The sequence below is a fragment of the Delphinapterus leucas genome, chromosome 6 (assembly GCF_059928025.1).
Source record: "Delphinapterus leucas isolate spDelLeu-1000000601 "Yukka" chromosome 6, BTC_Dleu_Yukka2, whole genome shotgun sequence".
In the NCBI taxonomy this organism is placed as follows: domain Eukaryota; kingdom Metazoa; phylum Chordata; class Mammalia; order Artiodactyla; family Monodontidae; genus Delphinapterus; species Delphinapterus leucas.
The window spans coordinates 41,853,506-41,874,780 of record NC_143134.1 but is presented as its reverse complement, the minus strand read 5'-3'; the positions used below and the strand labels follow the sequence as shown (position 1 = coordinate 41,874,780).

The 21,275-nt window shown below is 38.6% G+C and overlaps 1 protein-coding gene across 2 annotated transcripts in view; it reads left to right on the top strand.

Moving 5' to 3' along the window:
• NTRK2 (neurotrophic receptor tyrosine kinase 2) overlaps positions 1–21,275 on the top strand; it is a 166,002-nt gene that overhangs the window by 83,413 nt on the left and 61,314 nt on the right. For both annotated transcript variants that reach the window (XM_030759451.2, XM_022558878.2), the window contains exons 9-10: positions 8,431–8,466; positions 11,491–11,591. In XM_030759451.2, coding sequence (XP_030615311.1) covers positions 8,431–8,466; positions 11,491–11,591 — 137 coding nt within the window. The remainder of the gene's footprint in view (positions 1–8,430; positions 8,467–11,490; positions 11,592–21,275) is intronic.

Sequence of the window (21,275 nt, the reverse complement as noted above, 5' to 3'; positions counted from 1 at the left end):
GGTTGTGCACTGCACAATTCCAGATGGTTCCATTAACATAGATGATAGTCTTAATGGTGCCCCCAGGAGTTGTACAAAGCATGGACTGCATGGCAGTATGTAGCATCCCTGAATCGAAGTGCCCAACAATCTACTTAATTTTTCCCCTGCTAAAATAGATATTCTTCCAGTTGAACTAGGTTGAAATTCTAATTTAGCATTAGGACTACTTTTATTTGGTTCTTCATTTAGACTAACCTTGATTCTTCACTGGGGAACACATGAACAGAAACTTGGCTCAAGTTTCACTTATGTTAAGTATTTTTCTGCTAAGAGTTCAGAAATGAAATGAGAACCAAGTAAACTTTATGGTTTACAAATTTTACTTTTTCACATGGTAAGGAAAGACTAAAAGCATAGAAAGTGGCTTTGGAAATTCATTGTGTAATCACTTAAATATTACATCAAAATTTAATTCCAAGCAGGCTTTCATATAGACACCCAGTTACTTCTCAGTGAAGAGTAAGTAGCAAATGTTTTTTGGCACTGTTTTTTTTTTTACATCTTTTTTGGAGTATAATTGCTTTACAATGGTGTGTTAGTTTCTGCTTTATAACAAAGTGAATCAGTTATACATATACATATGTTCCCATATCTCTTCCCTCTTGCGTCTCCCTCCCTCCCACCCTCCCTTTCCCACCCCTCCAGGCGGTCACATAGCACCGAGCTGATCTCCCTGCGCTATGCAGCTGCTTCCCACTAGCTATCTACCTTACGTTTGGTAGTGTATATATGTCCATGCCTTTCTCTCGCTTTGTCACAGCTTACCCTTCCCCCTCCCCATATCCTCAAGTCCATTCTCTAGTAGGTCTGTGTCTTTATTCCTGTCTTACCCCTAGGTTCTTCATGACATTTTTTTTCTTAAATTCCATATATATGTGTTAGCATATGGTATTTGTCTTTCTCTTCCTGACTTACTTCACTCTGTATGACACACTCCAGGTCTATCTACCTCATTACAAATAGCTCAATTTCGTTTCTTTTTATGGCTGAGTAATATTCCATTGTATATATGTGCCACATCTTCTTTATCCATTCATCCGAAGATGGACGCTTAGGTTGTTTCCATCTCTTGGCTATTGTAAATAGAGCTGCAATGAACATTTTGGTGCATGACTCTTTTTGAATTATGGGCTTCTCAGGGTATATGCCCAGTAATGGGATTGCTGGGTCATATGGTAGTTCTACTTGTAGTTTTTTAAGGAACCTCCATACTGTTCTCCACAGTGGCTGTATCAATTTACATTCCCACCAACAGTGCAAGAGGGTTCCCTTTTCTCCACACCCTCTCCAGCATTTATTGTTTCTAGATTTTTTGATGATGGCCATTCTGACTGGTGTGAGATGATATCTCATTGTAGTTTTGATTTGCACTTCTGTAATGATTAATGAAGTTGAGCATTCTTTCATGTGTTTGTTGGCAATCTGTATATCTTCTTTGGAAAAATGTCTATTTAGGTCTTCTGCCCATTTTTGGATTGGGTTGTTGGTTTTTTTGTTATTGAGCTGCATGAGCTGCTTGTAAATTTTGGAGATTAATCCTTTGTCAGTTGCTTCATTTGCAAATATTTTCTCCCATTCTGAGGGTTGTCTTTTGGTCTTCTTTATGGTTTCCTTTGCTGTGCAAAAGCTTTGAAGTTTCACTAGGTCCCATTTGTATATTTTTGTTTTTATTTCCATTTCTCTAGGAGGTGGGTCAAAAAGGATCTTGCTGTGATTTATGTCATAGAGTGTTCTGCCTATGTTTTCCTCTAAGAGTTTGATAGTTTCTGGCCTTACATCTGGTCTTTAATCCATTTTGAGCTTATTTTTGTGTATGGTGTTACGGAGTGATCTAATCTCATACTTTTACATGTACCTGTCCAGTTTTCCCAGCACCACTTATTGAAGAGGCTGTCCTTTCTCCACTGTACATTCCTGCCTCCTTTATCAAAGATAAGGTGACCATGTGTGTGTGGGTTTACCTCTGGGCTTTCTATCCTGTTCCATTGATCAATCTTTCTGTTTTTGTGCCAGTACCATACTGTCTTGATTACTGTAGCTTTGTAGTATAGTCTGAAGTCAGGGAGCCTGATTCCTCCAGCTACGTTTTTCGTTCTCAAGATTGCTTTGGCTATTCGGGGTCTTTTGTGGTTCCATACAAATTGTGAAATTTTTTGTTCTAGTTCTTTGAAAACTACCAGTGGTAGTTTGATAGGGATTGCATTGAATCTGTAGATTGCTTTGGGTAGTATAGTCATTTTCACAACGTTGATTCTTCCAATCCAAGAACATGGTATATTTCTCCATCTATTTGTATCATCTTTAATTTCTTTCATCAGTGTCTTATAATTTTCTGCATACAGGTCTTTTGTCTCCATAGGTAGGTTTATTCCTAGATATTTTATTTTTTTTGCTGTAATGGCAAATGGGAGTGTTTTCTTGATTTCACTTTCAGATGTTTCATCTGTATAGGAATGCCAGAGATTTCTGTGCATTAATTTTGTATCCTGCTACTTTACCAAATTCATTGATTAGCTCTGGTAGTTTTCTGGTAGCATCTTTAGGATTCTCTATGTATAGTATCATGTCATCTGCAAACAGTGATAGCTTTACTTCTTCTCTTCCGATTTGGATTCCTTTTATTTCCTTTCCTTCTCTGATTGCTGCGGCTAAATCTTCCAAAACTATGTTGAATAAGAGTGGTGAGAGTGGGCAACCTTGTCTTGTTCCTGATCTTAGTGGAAATGCTTTCAGTTTTTCACCATTGAGGACGATGTTGGCTGTGGGTTTGTCATATATGGCCTTTATTATGTTGAGGAAAGTTCCCTCTATGCCTACTTTCTGCAGGGTTTTTATCATAAATGGGTGTTGAATTTTGTCGAAAGCTTTCTCTGCATCTATTGAGATGATCATATGGTTTTTCTCCTTCAATTTTTTAATATGATTTATCACATTGATTGATTTGCATATATTGAAGAATCCTTGCATTCCTGGGATAAACCCCACTTGATCATGGTGTACGATCCTTTTAATGTGTTGTTGGATTCTGTTTGCTAGTATTTTGTTGAGGATTTTTGCATCTATGTTCATCAGTGGTATTGGCCTGCAGTTTTCTTTCTTTGTGACATCGTTGTCTGGGTTTGGTATCATGGTGATGGTGACCTCGTAGAATGAGTTTGGGAGTGTTCCTCCCTCTGCTATATTTTGGAAGAGTTTGAGAAGGATAGGTGTTAGCTCTTCTCTAAATGTTTGATAGAATTTGCCTGTGAAGCCATCTGGTCCTGGGCTTTTGTTTGTTGGAAGATTTTAAATCACAGTTTCGATTTCAGTGCTTGTGATTGGTCTGTTCATATTTTCTATTTCTTCCTGATTCAGTCTTGGCAGGTTGTGCATTTCTAAGAATTTGTCCATTTCTTCCAAGTTGTCCATGTTATTGGCATAGAGTTGCTTGTAGTAATCTCTCATGATCTTTTGTATTTCTACAGTGTCAGTTGTTACTTCTCCTTTTTCATTTCTAATTCTATTGATTTGAGTCTTCTCCCTTTTTTTCTTGATGAGTCTGGCTAATGGTTAATCAATTTTGTTTATCTTCTCAAAGAACCAGCTTTTAGTTTGATTGATCTTTGCTATCGTTTCCTTCATTTCTTTTTCATTTATTTCTGATCTGATCTTTATGATTTCTTTCCTTCTGCTAACTTTGGGTTTTATTTGTTCTTCTTTCTCTAATTGCTTTAGGTGCAAGGTTAGGTTGTTTATTCGAGATGTTTCCTGTTTCTTAAGGTAGGATTGTATTGCTATAAACTTCCCTCTTAGAACTACTTTTGCTGCATCCCATAGGTTTTGGGTCGTTGTGTCTCCATTGTCATTTGTTTCTAGGTATTTTTTAATTTCCTCTTTGATTTCTTCAGTGATCACTTCGTTATTAAGTAGTGTATTGTTTAGCCTCCATGTGTTTGTATATTTTACAGAACTTTTCCTGTAATTGATATCTAGTCTCATAGCGTTGTGGTTGGAAAAGATATTTGAAACAATTTCAGTTTTCTTAAATTTACCAAGGCTTGACTTGTGACCCAAGATATGATCTATCCTGGAGAATGTTCCATGAGCACTACAGAAAAATGTGTATTCTGTTGTTTTTGGATGGAATGTCCTATAAATATTAAGTCCATCTTGTTTAATGTATCATTTAAAACTTGTGTTTCCTTATTTATTTTCATTTTGGATGATCTGTCCATTGGTGAAAGTGGGGTGTAAAGTCCCCTACTATGAATGTGTTACTGTCGATTTCCCCTTTTATGGCTGTTAGTATTTGCCTTATGTAATGAGGTGCTCCTATGTTGGATGCATAAATATTTCCAATTGTTATATCTTCTTCTTAGATCGATCCCTTGGTCATTATGTAGTATCCTTCTTTGTCTCTTCTAATAGTCTTTATGTTAAAGTCTATTTTTTGTGATATGAGAATTGCTACTCCAGCTTTCTTTTGGTTTCCATTTACATGAAATACCTTTTCCCATCCCCTTACTTTCAGTCTGTATGTGTCTCTAGGTCTGAAGTGGGTCTCTTGTAGACAGCATATATATGGGTCTTGTTTTTGTATCCATTCAGCCAATCTGTGTCTTTTGGTGGGAGCATTTAGTCCATTTTCATTTAAGGTAATTATCGATATGTATGTTCCTATTCCCATTTTCTTAATTGTTTTGGGTTCATTATTGTAGGTGTTTTCCTTCTCTTGTGTTTCTTGCCTAGAGAAGTTCCTTTAGCAGTTGTTGTAGAACTGGTGTGGTGGTGCTGAACTCTCTCAGCTTTTGCTTGTCTGTAAAGGTTTTAATTTCTCCATCAAATCTGAATGAGATCCTTGCTGGGTAGAGTAATCTTGGTTGCAGGTTTTTCTCCTTCATCACTTTAAATATGTCCTGTCAGTCCCTTCTGGCTTGCAGAGTTTCTGCTGAAAGCTCAGCTCTTAACCTTATAGGGATTCCCTTGTGTGTTATTTGTTGTTTTTCCCTTGCTGCTTTTAATGTGTTTTCTTTGTATTTAATTTTTGACAGTTTGATTAATATGTGTCTTGATGTATTTCTCCCTGGATTTATCCTGTATGGGACTCTCTGTGATTCCTGGACTTGATTAAGTATTTCCTTTCCCATATTAGGGAAGTTTTCAACTATAATCTCTTCAAATATCTTCTCAGTCCCTTTTTTTTTCTCTTCTTCTTCTGGAACCCCTATAATTCGAATGTTAGTGCGTTTAATGTTGTCCCAGAGTTCTCTGAGCCTTCCTCAATTCTTTTCATTCTTTTTTCTTTATTCTGCTCTGCAGTAGTTATTTCCACTATTTTATCTTCCAGGTCACTTATCTGTTCTTCTGCCTCAGTTATTCTGCTATTGATCCCATCTAGAGTATTTTTCATTTCATTTATTGTGTTGTTCATCAGTGTTTGTTTCATCTTTAGTTCTTCTAGGTACTTGTTAAATGTTTATTGCATTTTGTCCATTCTATTTCCAAGATTTTGAATCAACTTTATCATTATTCTGAATTCTTTTTCAGGTAGACTGCCTATTTCCTCTTCATTAATGTCTGGTGGGTTTTTATCTTGCTCCTTCATCTGCTGTGTGTTTTTCTGTCTCCTCATTTTGCTTATCTTACTGTGTTTGGTGTCTCCTTTTTGCAGGCTGCAGGTTCGTAGTTCCCGTTGTTTTTGGTGTCTGTCCCCAGTGGCTAAGGTTGGTTCAGTGGGTTGTGTAGGCTTCCTGGTGGAGGGGACTAGTGCCTGTGTTCTGGTGGATGAGGCTGGATGTTGTCGTTCTGGTGGGCAGGTCCACGTCTGGTGGTGTGTTTTGGGGTGTCTGTGGACTTATTATGATTTTAGGCAGCCTCTCTGCTAATGGGTGGGGTTGTGTTCCTGTCTTGCTAGTTGTTTGGCATAGGATGTCCAGCACTGTAGCTTGCTGGTCGTTGAGTGAAGCTGGGAGCTGGTGTTGAGATGGAGATCTCTGGGAGATTTTCGCCGTTTGATATTATGTGGAGCTGGGAGGTCTCTTGTGGACCAGTGTCCTGAAGTTGGCTGTCACACCTGAGAGGCAGAGCACTGACTCCTGGCTGTAGCACCAAGAGCCTTTTATCCACAAGGCTCAGAATAAAAGGGAGAAAAAGTAGAAAGAATGAATTAATAGAAGGAGAAAGAAAGAAAGAAGCAAAGAAAGAAAGGAGGGAGGGAGGGAGGAAGGAGGGAAGGAAAGAAAGAAAGAAAGAAGATGAAGTAAAATAAAATAAAGATAAAATATAATAAATTTATTAAAATGAAAAAAATAATTATTAAGAAAAAATAGAAAAAAAATTAAAAAAAAGAAAAAAAAAACGGACGGATAGAACCCTAGGACAAATGGTGGAAGCAAAGCTGTACAGCATAAATATTGCTCTCAAAGTCCACCTCCTCAATTTGGGATGATTCGTTGTCTATTCATGTATTCCACAGACATCAAGTTCATTGTGGAGCTTTAATCCGATGCTTCTGAGTCTGCTGGGAGAGATTTCCCTTTCTCTTCTTTGTTCTCACAGCTCCCAGGGGCTCAGCTTTTGATTTGACCCCGCCTCTTCGTGTAGGTCGCCGGAGGGCGTCTGTTCTTCGCTCAGACAGGACGGTGTGAAAGGAGCCGCTGATTCGGGGGCTCTGGCTCACGCAGGCCGGGGAGAGGGAGGGGCTTGGAGTGCGGGTCGAGCCTGCGGCGGCAGAGGCCGGCATGACGTTGCACGAGCCTGAGGTGCGCCGTGAGTTATCCTGGGGAAGCTGTCCCTGGATCCTGGGACCCTGGCAGTGGCGGGCTGGACAGGCTCCCCGGAAGAGGTGTGTGGATAGTAACCTGTGTTCGCACACAGGCTTCTTGGTGGCGGCAGCAGCAGCCTTAGTGTCTCATGCCCATGTCTGGGGTCCGCGCTTTTAGCCGCAGCTCGCGCCCGTCTCTGCAGCCCCTTTAAGCAGCGCTCTTAATCCCCTCTCCTCGCGCACCAGGAAACAAAGAGGCAAGAAAAAGTCTCTTGCCTCTTCGGCAGGTCCAGACTTTTTCCCGGACTCCCTCCCGGCTAGCCGTGGCGCACTAACCCCCTGCAGGCTGTGTTCACGCAGCCAATCCCAGTCCTCTTCAGGTGCTCCGACCGAAGCCCGAGCCTCAGCTCCCAGCCCCGCCCGCCCCGGCGGGGGAGCAGACAAGCCTCTCGGCCTGGTGAGTGCCGGTCGGCCCTGATCCTCTGTGCGGGAATCTCTCCGTTTTGCCCTCTGCAGCGGTGTTGCTGTGCTCTCCTCCACGGCTCCGAAGCTTTTCCCCTCCACCACCCGCAGTCTCCGCCCGCGAAGGGGCTTCCTAGTGTGTGGAAAACTTTCCTCCTTCACAGCTCCCTCCCACTGGTGCAGGTCCCGTCCCTATCCTTTTGTCTGTGTTTATTCTTTTTTCTTTTGCCCTACCCAGGTACGTGGGGGGTTTCTTGCCTTTTGGGAGGTCTGAGGGCTTTTGCCAGCATTCAGTAGGTGTTCTGTAGGAGTTGTTCCACGTGTAGATGTGTTTCTGGTGTATCTGTGGGGAGGAAGGTGATCTCCGCGTCTTACTCTTCCGCCATCTTCCCGGAAGCCTTCACCGGCTCTTTTTGACAGTGATTTTAAAAAGTTAAAAAATTTTTCGTTTTTTGCAAATTCTCTTAGGAATATTTTTAAATGAATATTCTGACCATCTTGGAGACTAAAGGCACATCCAAAATAATTAAATGATATACTCTTGAATTTCTCTGTGATATAACATTTATTTATAATCTCAGTAGAGAAAGTACATTTGTTTTTCTATGTTGTATTAGGGTTAAAAAAAAAAAAGGGTTTATTCTGTCATAGAAATGTCCCTGAAGACCAAGTGGAGAGCAAAATTGTGCTATAGGTATTATTATCTAGGCTGGTTAATAACGTGTTTGTGAATACAAATGGACGTGCCACAACATAGTTTGAAAGTAACCCCCAAATCATCAGAGAATAACAAAAGTGGTATAGAAGTGATCTGTTTCTGGAATAGAAATACCAAAGTTACAATTAAAATGACCAAGTGTTTAATAGAAACAGTTTTAAAAAAAGGAAATGGTCATAATTCATTGATTGTTGAATATATTCTTGCTAAAGTGATTTGTAAATTCTGTTTATCCTTTTCTTTCCTTTTTTGGAAGAGTGATGGAGGTTGTGGGCTTGGACAGAGCAACAAGGTTAACATGAAGCAAACCTAGAATTTCAGATTTTATTCCCCTGTCTTATAAAATAGTCTATTCAATTAGAAAGCTTTCAATGTATATTTAGCTGATTTTAGTGAGTATAAGTTAGTAATTTTTTAACTTCAAATGCATACTTAACAAGATATCTTTGTTTTGTTTTCTTTTTAGGTGCAAACCCAAATTATCCTGATGTAATTTATGAAGGTAGCTATCCTGTGGTCTGTATTTTGTATTTTTTTCAAAATGTTTGTCTAAAATGAAATAAAACAATTAAAAGAAGAACTAACTTTAAGCTCAGTTAAATATATACTTCAAGCATGACATAGGCCAAAATAATATTTCAAAAATCATTCAGTATTGATGGCTGTTTTCCCTTGATATTTACAATGCCTGTAAATAATGTTTTCTCTCTCCTGCTTGTTCTTGGAAGTAGTAAATCCATTGCGCTGCAACAGACATTTTGTTTCCATAATTGGGAACTAATTACCTGTTTAAAAGCCATGACTACCAAGAAAAGGGAGGTGTATCAGTTTCTGGCCGTGACAGTAAAGCCAATTCAAAATTATGTTTCTTACAAAATGAGGAAGGCTGGCTCACACACAGGAGCCTCAGAGGCAGGGCATGTTTGTTTTTTTTTTTAATTAAATTTATTTATTTATGGCTGTGTTGGGTCTTCGTTTCTGTGCGAGGGCTTTCTCTAGTTGCGGCAAGCGGGGGCCACTCTTCATCGAGGTGCGCAGGCCTCTCACTATCACGGCCTCTCTTGCTGCGGAGCACAGGCTCCAGACGCGCAGGCCCAGTAGCTGCGGCTCACGGGCCTAGTTGCTCCGCGGTGTGTGGGATCTTCTCAGACCAGGGCTCGAACCCGTGTCCCCTACATTGGCAGGCGGATTCTCAACCACTGCGCCACCAGGGAAGCCCCAGGGCACGTTTTAAGGTTGGTGAAACCAGCAGCTCAACCATGTCATCAGGGATCCAAGTTTTTTTTTTATCTCTGCACTCTCCTGCCCATTGTACTGGCTTCACTGAAGGCTGGTTTCTCTTACGGTTTTAAGATGAGTCATTCACATTGATGAGAGAAACATTGATGAGAGAAAGGGAAGAGCTTTTGAAAGTGTTCCAGAAGAAAGAGAACTTTCCCAGAGACCTCCACCAAGCCCTCCTGTATCTGATTCAAGACTCAGTTGGGTCATGGTCCATTTTTGCCTCCAGTACTGAGAAGAGGGCTGGATTACCCTTGACTAGCTAGACCCACGCCTAGAGTTTCGATCAGCTTCCCCAGAGGATGTGCTTGATCCCCTTGAATAAAATGGGGTTCTTCTAGGAATGTGGAAAGGGAGAAACCCAAAGATTCACTATATTAGCTTACAAATATCTTATATTTACTTTGCTATTTTAATTGAATCCCAGGGCTGTTTTACTAGGTATGAAAATCCATCTTTAACAGTTTTCAAACCACCTTCATGACCAGGAGGCTTCCGTTTGGGGAAGTGGCAGGCTAAATTTCAAGACTTGGCTTGAAATTTAAGATTGATTAAAACTTACATTGATTAAAAAGATACATTTATATACTTATTCTATAAAATCTATTCTTTAATTTTATATACAGACCTTGACAAATGTGTATATTTATATTATAAATATAGTTTATAATTTTAATATAAAACAATTCTCTATGTTTATTGTACGTGTGTATATTTAACTTGAGCTAATTTTAACTAGGGAATTACATTATCTTTACCTGCTTTATGCATGTTAAGCCATCTTTCCTCCAAGCTGTGGTTTGGATAATTTTGTGCATGTGATTTGTGTATTTTTATTTTTATTTGTTCTGATAGGGCTTAAAGAAAGTATGTCAAATTGTGTCACAGAGAAATATGTTTGAATTGTGATTTTCAGTTTTAAAATTATGTTTTGGACTCCTTTCCAATAACTTTTAAGACTCTAAAAATGTCATCTTTCCATTGGTCTCAGGTCACACTTTGGATCTTTGGGCTACAATGTCATGATATTAAACTATAGATACTTCAGTGGTTTAATTTTGCATGAGTAGCTGGATATAATATGAAAAGGGAAAATAAGCAAATAAATGATATCTCCTACTGTTTGATTGAAATATTAATAAGTTCTAATATATTCAAAATGAAAATGGTGAGAATGTAGTTTTGCAGTTAAAAATAAAACAGCTACAGATAGAAAATATATGCTTTTTCTGTTAATTTTCTTTCACATTCAAAGGAACACTCTGCTAGTAAAATTATAATTTAAATTGGTTGCCCTTAGGCCAGCTTGATAATTCTACCAAGGGAAGATTAGCTAGGGCTGACTTAATGAGTTTGTTTGTTCAGGATGGAAATTGAAGGCACCATACCTGTTTAGAATAAAAATACAAAAATTTATAAACAACATGCTCTGCAGTAAGCTTACCAAAAACTTTTTATGACTTTTATATGTAATATGTTAATAAAAACTTTGCCTACAAAAAAATCATTTACTTATATCCTGATCCCTGTAGACTAAAATTGATTCAGAAGAGCAACTACATTTGAGAACTGAGAACATACCCTCACAATTCTAAATGTTGTATTGGTGAAGTTCCCTACACATTAATTCTGAAACTGATATATTGGCAATTCAGAACTCTTTAAAAAAGTTCAGATGTGGACCCAAGTTCCCTAATGGTGCCGGTTCCACATTCTACCTTGAGTGCTTCTGCCTCGGAAATCAGAGCTGCTGATTTCAAGCCTGGTTCATGTCTAGGCTCTGTTGCCTTCTTGCCAGTTGACTTTAGACTAGTCATTTAACATCCCTTAGCTCTCATTCTGCAGCTGTAAAACTTGTGGTTAGACTCGATTTCCAGAGACCCTTCCAGGTCTGTAAATCTGGCTCTTACATGATCGATTCTTTTTTGTATTTTCATTAAATACTTTATCAAAAAAGGAATATATTCTTATGTGCAAAGAAAAATCCTAGACCTGGCTTGGAATTTGACCAAACAAAACAATGATGTAAAGATCTGGGCTGAATATAATTTTCGCATCGCACAGTCCTAACACTGCAATGGATTTAACCCAATGTCTGGTCACGCTTCTCCCCAGCCACGCTGTCAGTGGTTTGGAATCTTGTAATTTGTCTTGCTTCATTCTGGGTTGTACTGTGGCCTCATGTTTGTTGGCAGCCTAATGACAACTTCATGCTTCCTTCTTTTCCCCCTTTCTCCAATTTAAGATTACGGGACTGCGGCAAATGACATTGGGGACACCACGAACAGAAGTAATGAAATCCCTTCCACAGATGTTGCTGACAAAACCGGTCGGGAACATCTCTCGGTGAGTGGGATACTTAAGTGTTTCGTAGAATGGTTCTGAGCATTTTGGATGCTTGAATGTTGGAGGAATGGAGCTGCTTCAGTGCGAGTCTTTCAACAAAACATTTTTATTGTTCAGCTATAAATAGAGTGTTGAAGTGTGGAGGAACTAATGGAAAGGTTTAAGAGAGTGATAAAGGTACCATATAGCCTCTGACCTATTGCTGGTGATTCCTGTTTTAAATATCTGTCCTTTAAAAGATTATTGCTAGAAGAGCAAGAAACCAGCTTTCTCATTCAGGGACATGTAGGGTTCTTTCTGTCTCCATACCTGTCTCCTTAAATATTTTAATAAAAATTTCAGTGCCCACCAAATGTAAGGAATCCAGTAGGTTCTGGAAGGGACAGGCCGTGGGGGGATTTAAACATACGAATGAAACACATATCTGTCCCTTTGGAGCTTACACTTAAATTAAGTCAGAGACCTGAGACATGAATATTAGCAACTAAATTACAAACAGAGGCTGAGCAAGGCAATGCGAGAGAGCGAAGGAGAGGGGCAGGCGCCCTGTTCCTTCCTGCTGGGAGAGCCAGAGGAGTCTTTGCGGGACAGGTGGCCTTTTCCATGGCCTGTGTGGAATGCCTGGGATTTGGACATAGCGGAAACGAAGGGCAGGGCGTTTTGGGTGTGTGAGCCTGAGCCTGCAGTCTGGAAGCATTCTTGCTTGGAAGGTAAGGCGTATGAGGGAGGGCGGTCCGAGGCAGGGCCATGAGGTCTTGAACCACAGTGCCAGGTAGTTAGCTTTATGGCGCAGGGAGGAGCATTGAAGGGGGCGTGAGTGAGCAGCAGGGCTGCATCTCCCTAGGACTGTGTGGCGGGGCTGGTCTGTCAGCTGCTCAGGTCAAAACCCAGCAGATTCCTCCATTCTTTTCTTTTCCTCCCTGTCTTGTGCGCCCAGTCTAACATCCCGTGAGTTCTGCCTCCTTGTAAACCACCAACCCATCCATATCTCCCCACCTCCCCAGCCTCAGCCACAGGCTAACCCAGGGGCTGGCAAACTATGGCCCTCGGGCCAAGTCTGGCTTATGCCTGTTTGGGGGCAGTCTACAGGCTAAGAATAGTTTTTACATTTTTAAGTGGTTTGAAAAAAAATCAAAAGAAGCGTGACATTTTGTGACAAATGAAAATTTTATGAAATTCACGTGTCAGTGTCCATAAAGTTTTATTGGAATACAGTCATGCCTATTTACATATCATCTGTGGCTACTTTTGCGCTACAGGGGCATGTGGAGTAGTTGCAGCAAAGTCTGTATGGCCTGCAATGCTGGAAATATTTACCATCTGGCCCTTTGCCGAGAAAGTTTGCCACAATTGCTTGTTCCTGGATGACTGCCACAGCCTCCTACCCTGTCCCCCCTCCCCCTCTTGTGATCTTCTGGCCTTTCTCCATATAGCAGCCTGAGTGACTTTTTTAAATAAGTTTTTTATTTTATAAGTTTCATCTGTACTATCTTGTGATCCAACATCTGAATACACTAAAAAGTGATCATCCCCAGAAGTCTAGTTGGTATCCGTCACCATACAGTTGACCTCATTTACCCATTTTGCCCACCCCCAGCTCCCTTCCTTTCTGGTAACCACTAATCTGATCTCTGTATCTATGAGTCTGTTTCTATTTTGTTTTCTTTGTTGTTTTTTTTTGATTCTACAAATGAGTGAAATCATATGGTATTTGTCTTTCTCTGTATGACTTATTTCAGTTAACATAATACCTTTAAGGTTCATCCATGTTGTCACAAATGGCAGGATTTCATTGTTTTTAATGGCTGAGTAATATTCCATTGTGTATATATACCACATCTTCTTTATCCATTTGTCTATTGATGAACACTTAGGTTGTTACCACATCTTGCCTATTGTAAATAGTGCTGCATTGAACATACAGGTGCATATATCCTTTTGAATTAGTGTTTTCGTGTTCTTGTATAAATAGCCAGAAGTGGAATAGCTGGGTCATGTGGTAGTTCTATTTTGAAGTTTTTCAGGAATCTCCATACTGTTTTACATAGTGACTGCACTAATTTACAGCCACACCAACAGTGTATGAGGATTCCCTTTTCTCAGCATCCTTGACAACATTTGTTATTTCTTGCTTTTCAATAATAGCCATACAAACAGGTGTGAGGTGATATCTCACTGCGGTTCTGATTTGCATTTCCCTAATAGTTAGTGATGTTGAACATCTTTTCATGTGCTTATTGGCCATCTGTATGTCTTTGGAAAAATGTCTATTCAGATCTCCTGTACATTTTTAATCTGGTTGTTTGTTTTTCTATTGTTGAGTTGTATGAGTTCTTTATATATTTTGGATCTTAACCCCTTATCAGATATGTAATTTGCAAACATCTTCTTCCACTCAGGAGGTTGAATTTTTATTTTGATAATGGTTTCCTTCACTGTGCAGAGCTTTTTAGTTTGATGTAGTACCATTTGTTTATTTTTGCTTTTGTTTCCCTTGCCTTTGGATTCAGATCCACAAAAACATTAAAACTAATGTCAATGAGGTTACTGCCTATGTTTTCCTCTAAGAATTTTATGGTTTCAGGTCTTACATTCAAATCTTTAATCCATTTTGAGTTAATTTTTGTGTGTGGCATGAGATAGTGGTCTAGTTTCATTCTTTTGCTTGTGGCTGTCCAGTTTTCCCTGCACCATTTATTGAAGAGACTATCCTTTTTCCATTGTATGTTCTTTGCTCCTTTGTTGTAAATTAATTGTCCATATACGTATGGGTTTATTTCTGGGTTCTCACTGCTGTTCTCTTGATCTGTGTGTCTGTTTTTGTGCCAATACTATATTGTTTTGATTACTATAGTTTTGTAGTACAGTTTGAAATCAGGGAGTGAGATACCTCCAGCTTTGTTCTTCTTTCTCATGATAGCTTTGGCTATTTGGGTTCTTTAGTGGTACTATTCAAATTTTAGGATTATTTGTCCTAGGTCTATGAGATATGCCATTGGAATTTTGATAGGGATTACACTGAATCTGTAGATTACTTTGGGTACTATGGACATTTTAACAATATTAATTCTTCCAGTTCTTGAATATGGAATATCTTTCCACTTATTTGTGTCTTTTTCAGTTTCTTTCGTCAGGGTCTTACAGTTTTCCGTGTGTTGGTCTTTCACTTTTGGTTAAATTTATTCCTAGTTATTTTATTCTTTTGGTGCAATTGTAAATGGGATTATTTTCTTAATTTCTCTTTCTGATAGATCATTATTAGTGTATAGAAATGCCGTACATTTTATCATGTCATCTGAAAATCATGACAGTTTTTACTTCCTCCTTTCTGATTTGGATGCCTTTTATTTCTTTTTCTTGCCTAATTTCTATGACTAGGACTTCCAACCCTGTGTTGAATGAAAGTGGCAAGAGTGGGCATCCTTGTCTTGATCCTGATCTTAGATGAAAAGCTTTCTGCTTTTCACTACTGAGTATGATGTTAGCTGTGGGTTTGTCATATATGGCCTTTATTATGTTGAAGTATGTTCCCTCTGTACCCACTTCATTGAGTTGTTATCATAAGTGGATGCTGAATTTTGTTAGGTGCTTTTTTCTTCATTTATTGAGATGATCATGTGATTGTTTACCCTTCATTTTGTTAATGTTATGTATCACATTGATTGATTTGCAGATATTGAACCATCCTTGAACCCCTGGAATAAATTATATTTCATTGTGGTGTATGATCCTTTTAATGCATTATTGGATATGTTTTGCTAATATTCGTTGAGGATTTTTGCATCTGTGTTCATCAGGAATATTGGCCGGTAATTCTCTCTTTTTTTGTGGTGTCCTTGTCTGGTTTTGGTATCAGGAAAATGCTAGCTTTGTAGAATGTGTTTGGAAGGCTTCCTTCCTCTTCAATTTTCTGGAAGAATTTGAGAAGGATAGGTCTTAAATATTCTTGGAATGTTTTGTAGAATTTGCCATTGAAGCCCTTTTGTCCTGGGCTTTTGTTTGTTGAGAGAATTTTGATTGCTGTTTCAATTCCCTTACTAGTAATTTGTCTATTCAGATTTTCTTTTTCTTCATAATTCATTCTTGGAAAATTGTGTTTCTAGGAGTTTATCCATTTGTTCTAGGTTGTCCAATTTTTTGGCAAATAATTGTTTATGATAATCTCTTATGATCCTTTGTTTTTCTATGGTGTCATTGTTATTTCTCCTCTTTCATTTCTGATTTTATATATGAGTCCTCTCTCTTTTTTATTAGTCTAGCTAAAGTTCTATTGATTTTGTTTATTTTTTTAAAGAACCAGCTCTTAGTTTTATTGATCTTTTCTACTTTTCAGTCTTTATTTATTTCTGCTCTGATTTTTATTATTTCCTTCCTTGTACTAATAATGGGCTTCATTTGTTATTCTTTTTCTAGTTCCTTTAGGTGTAAAGTTAGACTGCTTATTTGGGATTTTTCTAGTGTCTTGAAGTTGGCTTGTATTGCTATGAACTTCCCTCTTGTAACCACTTTTGCTGCATTCCAAAGATTTTGGTATGTTGTATTTCTGTTTTTATTCGTTGCTATGTATTTTGTTTTAATTTCTCCTTTTATTTCTTCAAAGACCCATTGGTTGTTTAGTAGCATGTTGCTTAATCTTCACGTTTTTGTAGTTTTCCCCATTTTTTTCTTGTGATTGATTTCCAGTTTCATACAATTGTCAGTGGAGAAGATGCTTGATATGATTTTAATCCTCTTGTATTTATTAAGACTTGTTTAGTGACCTAACATGTGATCTATCTTGGAGAATCTTCCATGTGCACTTGAGAAGAATGTATATCTACTGCTTTTTGGTGGAATGTTCTTTGTATGTCCAGTAAGGTCATCTGGTATGTGTCAAAGTCTGATGTTTCCTTATTAATTTTCTGTTTGGATAATCTATCCATTGGTGTAAGTGGGGTGTTAAAGTCCCCTACTATTATTGCATTACTCTCAATTTCTCCCTTTAAGTACATTAATATTTGCTCTGTGTATCTTGGTGCTCCTGTGTTGGGTGCATATACATTTGTAAATGTTATATCTTCTTGCTGGATTGACCCCTTTATCATTATGTAATGCCCTTTGTCTTTTATTACTGTGTTTGTTTTGTCTATTATTCCAGCTTTCTTTTTTTTCCATTTGCCTGGAATATCTTTTTCAATCTCTTCATTTTCAGTCTTTGTGTATTCTTTCTTCTGAAGTGAGTATCTTAGAGACAACATATAGATAGACCATGCTTTTTTATCTGTTCAGTTGCTCTTTTAGTTGGTGAATTTAGTCCTTTTACATTTAAAGTAATTATTGACCAGTATGTATTGCTGTCATTTTGGTAGTTGTTTTATGGCTGTCTTTGTAGTTCCTTTCTGTTCCTTTCTTATTCTCTTTCTCTCTTACCTTGTGTTTTGGTGGTTTTCTTTAGTGTTATGTTTAGATTCCCTTATTTTTTTCCTGGATTTACTATAAGTTTTTCCCTTGTGGTTACTATGAGGTTCACATATAACATCCTATGTAAGTAGTAGCCTATTTTAAGTTGGTAGCAACTTAAATTTGAACACATTCCAAAGCTTTATCTTTTTTACTCCCCATTCCCCCATTTTATACTTGTGATGGCACAAGTGGAGGCTTTGTTCATCTAGTTTTCAGGTCCCTTTCTGAGGGAATTATTTCATATTTAGTTGAAAGATTTGCTGTGTCCATGGTAGGAGATGAGTTTAGGATCTTCTTACACCACCCTTGAGCCTTCTTCCTTGAGTGATCACTCTTTTGTTATCATTCTCAGAGTCTTCCCAATGCATTGTAATAAAACTTTTGTTACAGAAACCAACTCCTCATGGTGGTTAACAGGGCCCTACATATCTTGACCTTGTCTGTCTCTCTGACTTCATCTCCATACTCTCTTCACTGTTTACCAACTATCTTTTTAAAATACTCTCTTGCATGTTCCAGGCTTACTCTTGTCTCACAGCCTTCACATTTGCCGTTCCCTCTAGAAGGTATGCACTTCCCAGTGGTCATCACATAGCTTTAGCTAGAGTGACCAGCAGCAGCCATTACCCTGTTTCATTTTCTTCTGAGCAGTTATTATTGTGTGTAATTACCTTGATTATTTATTTGTTTACATGTTCAATATCTTTTTCCCTTCCCTGATTCTTTAGTAAGATTCTTAGTATAGGCAACTCAGTGTTTTTCATGGCTGTATCCCTAGTCCTTAGAATAGTGCCTGGCACCTAGGAGGTGATTAGACTAATGATGAACGCTATAGAATGGGTTGCAGAAGAGAGGGATTAGAAGTGGGGTGATGATGATTTAGGTGTCTGGTGCAATGATAAAGAGATGTGATGGATATTTAAACCAGGGCCATGCAGTGGGACCAGGAGGCTCATAAATAGATACAACTTAACTGCAACTCAAAATATGCACATCCAGTATTTGGAGACACACACCACACACACACACACACACACACACACACACATTTCCACAGATGACTTTATGCATTGCATTGAAATAACAAGGAAAACTGTTGTGTTAAATCAACTGAAGAATGTTTTCTAATTCCTGCCTTATGCATTTATTTCAGTTTTTACTCTCATACCAAACCACTTAATGTTTCTTGGTTTGAGAACGTTGTTTGCATATGTAAGGAATCCAAGGAACATGTGTTAAGCCCACAGATGTGTATGTATTCCAATTACTAAAAATTATATACCAACTTCAGTTTTCTCTTTTGAACCCAAATGATAAATTTAAGCCCCCAATTGGCATATCTTGATGTTTGAACTATCTATAGTACTGTCTTTGGAAGGCAAGATGAGTGAAAATAATCTTCATTGAAAGTCTGTATGTTTCGACTTCACCTGTGGCTCTTAGAAATCTGCATGAGAGATACAAGGCAATGTTTTGTAGAATTTAAAGAAAATTTTTAAATTATGTGTGGATCAAATATTTGATACATAACAGTCCCTGATCACAGGAAAGATCATTAGATTAGCAAGAGTTTCAGAGTCAGGGAGCTGATACAAAATTCAAAGGTGTTTTCAGAGCATTTGCAAGACAGCCTTAAGCATTCACCTTTCTGGTCTAGCAGATGCTCCTCATGAACCCTGCTGGATTTTCAGAGGAGAGCAGTTCTTTGTTCTGTGCTGAGAGGTAGCCTCAGATAAAAACCAACTAACCAACCAACCAAACAAACAAACAAACTCACTCCTGCTTTTCTCCCATGTGAAGACCACCCCCACCCCAGCACACATGCACAGAGTACATGAAACTCTGTATTTATCAAATAACTTGTTTTTGAGGAAATAATTCTTCTCATTGTCACAGGAGTTTTTGTTTATTAAAGGATTCTTTACATTTAGAACTGCTTCAATAGGTTTAAATATTTGTTAGCAGATCATCAGCTGCGTTTCTGGAGAAGAACACCTTTCCATTTTCTAAGATGACTTAAATATTCTTTAATGAAGTAGATAATGCAGGGCAGGTATTATTATCCCCACGTACAAGCGAGGAAACAGAGGCTGGGAGAAGTGAAGCACCTGTGAGGTCTCACAGCTGGTAAAGGCAAGGTATCCTGGGTTCATTAGGACATAGGTCTCTTGAATGCCAGTTGAGTACTTTCCAAAGTGGGTAAGACTGTGGTTCTGCAGAGTGATCCTGGGACTCAGGGCAAGTCCTCCAAATGTCTCTCTGTCCCAGGTTCCTTATCTATAAAATAGTGTTTGAACTCATTTATTAATGAATTCTTCTTTCATCTGTAGGATTTTGGAATTTAATAATAGGGTAGAGAAACTTATAGCTAAAATATTATGATCTCTTTCCCTTGCAAATGTTAGTTAGAAATAAAGATTGAGAAAGAAACATCCGAAATCAGTAGGTAAGTTGGAGGGAAATGATCTTGGTTAGAACAAGTTGATTTATAACTAGGCTTTTAGGAATCACTACCACTCTATTTATATATAGGCCACAGAGACAGAGTTAAGTTTGTACTCAGACATCTGCAGAAGCGTTCTGTGGGACAGCCACTCACAGCTGAAGCACCAGAGGAGAGAATGATTACGCCTTTGCTCCATCCTAGCCAACTGTTTGGCATGTGCTCTTTTCTGTGCTTTGTAGCTTATTTAATGCTGTCCCCATCTGACCCCATCTGAAGGTGCTGTGGAGGGATTAGCCATATGTTTTTATTATCCTGCCTTCGCTCTCAGCCACATGCTTTGGAGAAGGCAATGTAGTGGGTAAATCACACATAAATCACAGGTTTTATACTTGGGCAGACTTTGATTCCAATCCCAAGTTTGAGAGGTATGATCTTGGGCTGCTTATTTATTTATTTATTTTATAAATCTCAGTTTTATCATCATCATCATAGCCAACATAATTAATTACTTATTACAGTAAGCACTATGTCAAGCCCATTATCTGCATTGACTAATTGAGGATTTATAACAACCTGCAAGGTAGTGTTATTATATTTTCTATTTTATACATGAGGTTTATGAGATGCTGAGAGGTTAAGTAATTTGGAAACCATGTAGTTAGTAAGTGGCAAATCTAAATTTCAAACTCAGGAACAATCCATATTCTTAATCTCCACTTGACACTGTCTCTCACTATGAGCTGGGTGTATCAGTCAGGATAAGCTATGCTGCAGTAACAAAAACCCCCAAATGTCAGTGGCTTAAAACAACAAACGTTTATTTATTGTTTCATTACACGTATTGGCTGGGAGCTCTATCAGCATCATCCTCATTCCAAGATGAGGCTGACAAGGCAGCCGCCTTTTGAAAAGTTAGCATTTATTATGGCACAGAGGAAGAGAGCACTACCCTTGCACTGTTAACACTACTATTATTGATGAATAATTTTTTTTGTGGGGGGCTCTCCTGGGCACTGCAGGATCTTTAGCAGCATCCCTGGCCTTGACCCACTAGATGCTAGTAGCACCTTTCTCCCAGTTGTGACAACTCCAAATTGCCAAATGTCCCTTGGGTGCAACATTATCCTTGGTTGAGAACCACTGCTTTAGTCTAAGATCTTGCAGTAAGCAGTGAAATCCTCCTCCTGGCAGTGATACAAGTCTCAACTCATTGGCCAGAACTAGTCACCTGAACCCATCTCACCACAAGGAAGCCAGGAAGTGAATCCTACAAAGAGAAACATAGGGGAAAGCAGAAATGTTTGGGAAACAGCACTAATGATTACCACAGATGGGGACAATAATAATATGTCATATGGACTGTTATGTGGATTAAATGAAACTTAGACATTTAAGTCAGTATGGACATCTAGGACAGTTTAGGCAAACTATATCCAAATCCAGCTATCCATCTGTTGTGGTAAATAAAGTTTTATTGGAACACAGACACGCCCATTTGTTTGCAATATTGTCTGTGGCTGTTTTCACACTACAGCAGGGGAGTTGTCTAGTTGCAACACAGACTGTAGGCCCCCAGAGCCTAAAATATTTAATATATGACCCTTTACAGGAAAAGTTTGCCAACTCCTGGTTTATAGAAACAAATTTATTTTGGAAGCGGGACTTTGGGGTAAACAGCAAAAATGGAAGATGATGCATAGTCCTGTGTCGATCTCTGTTTCTAAATTGTTAGTGTGTACTTAGCATTATGCACTTGTGCCTCTGTGATCCCCGGCTTGGGGCTGTGACAGGATTCA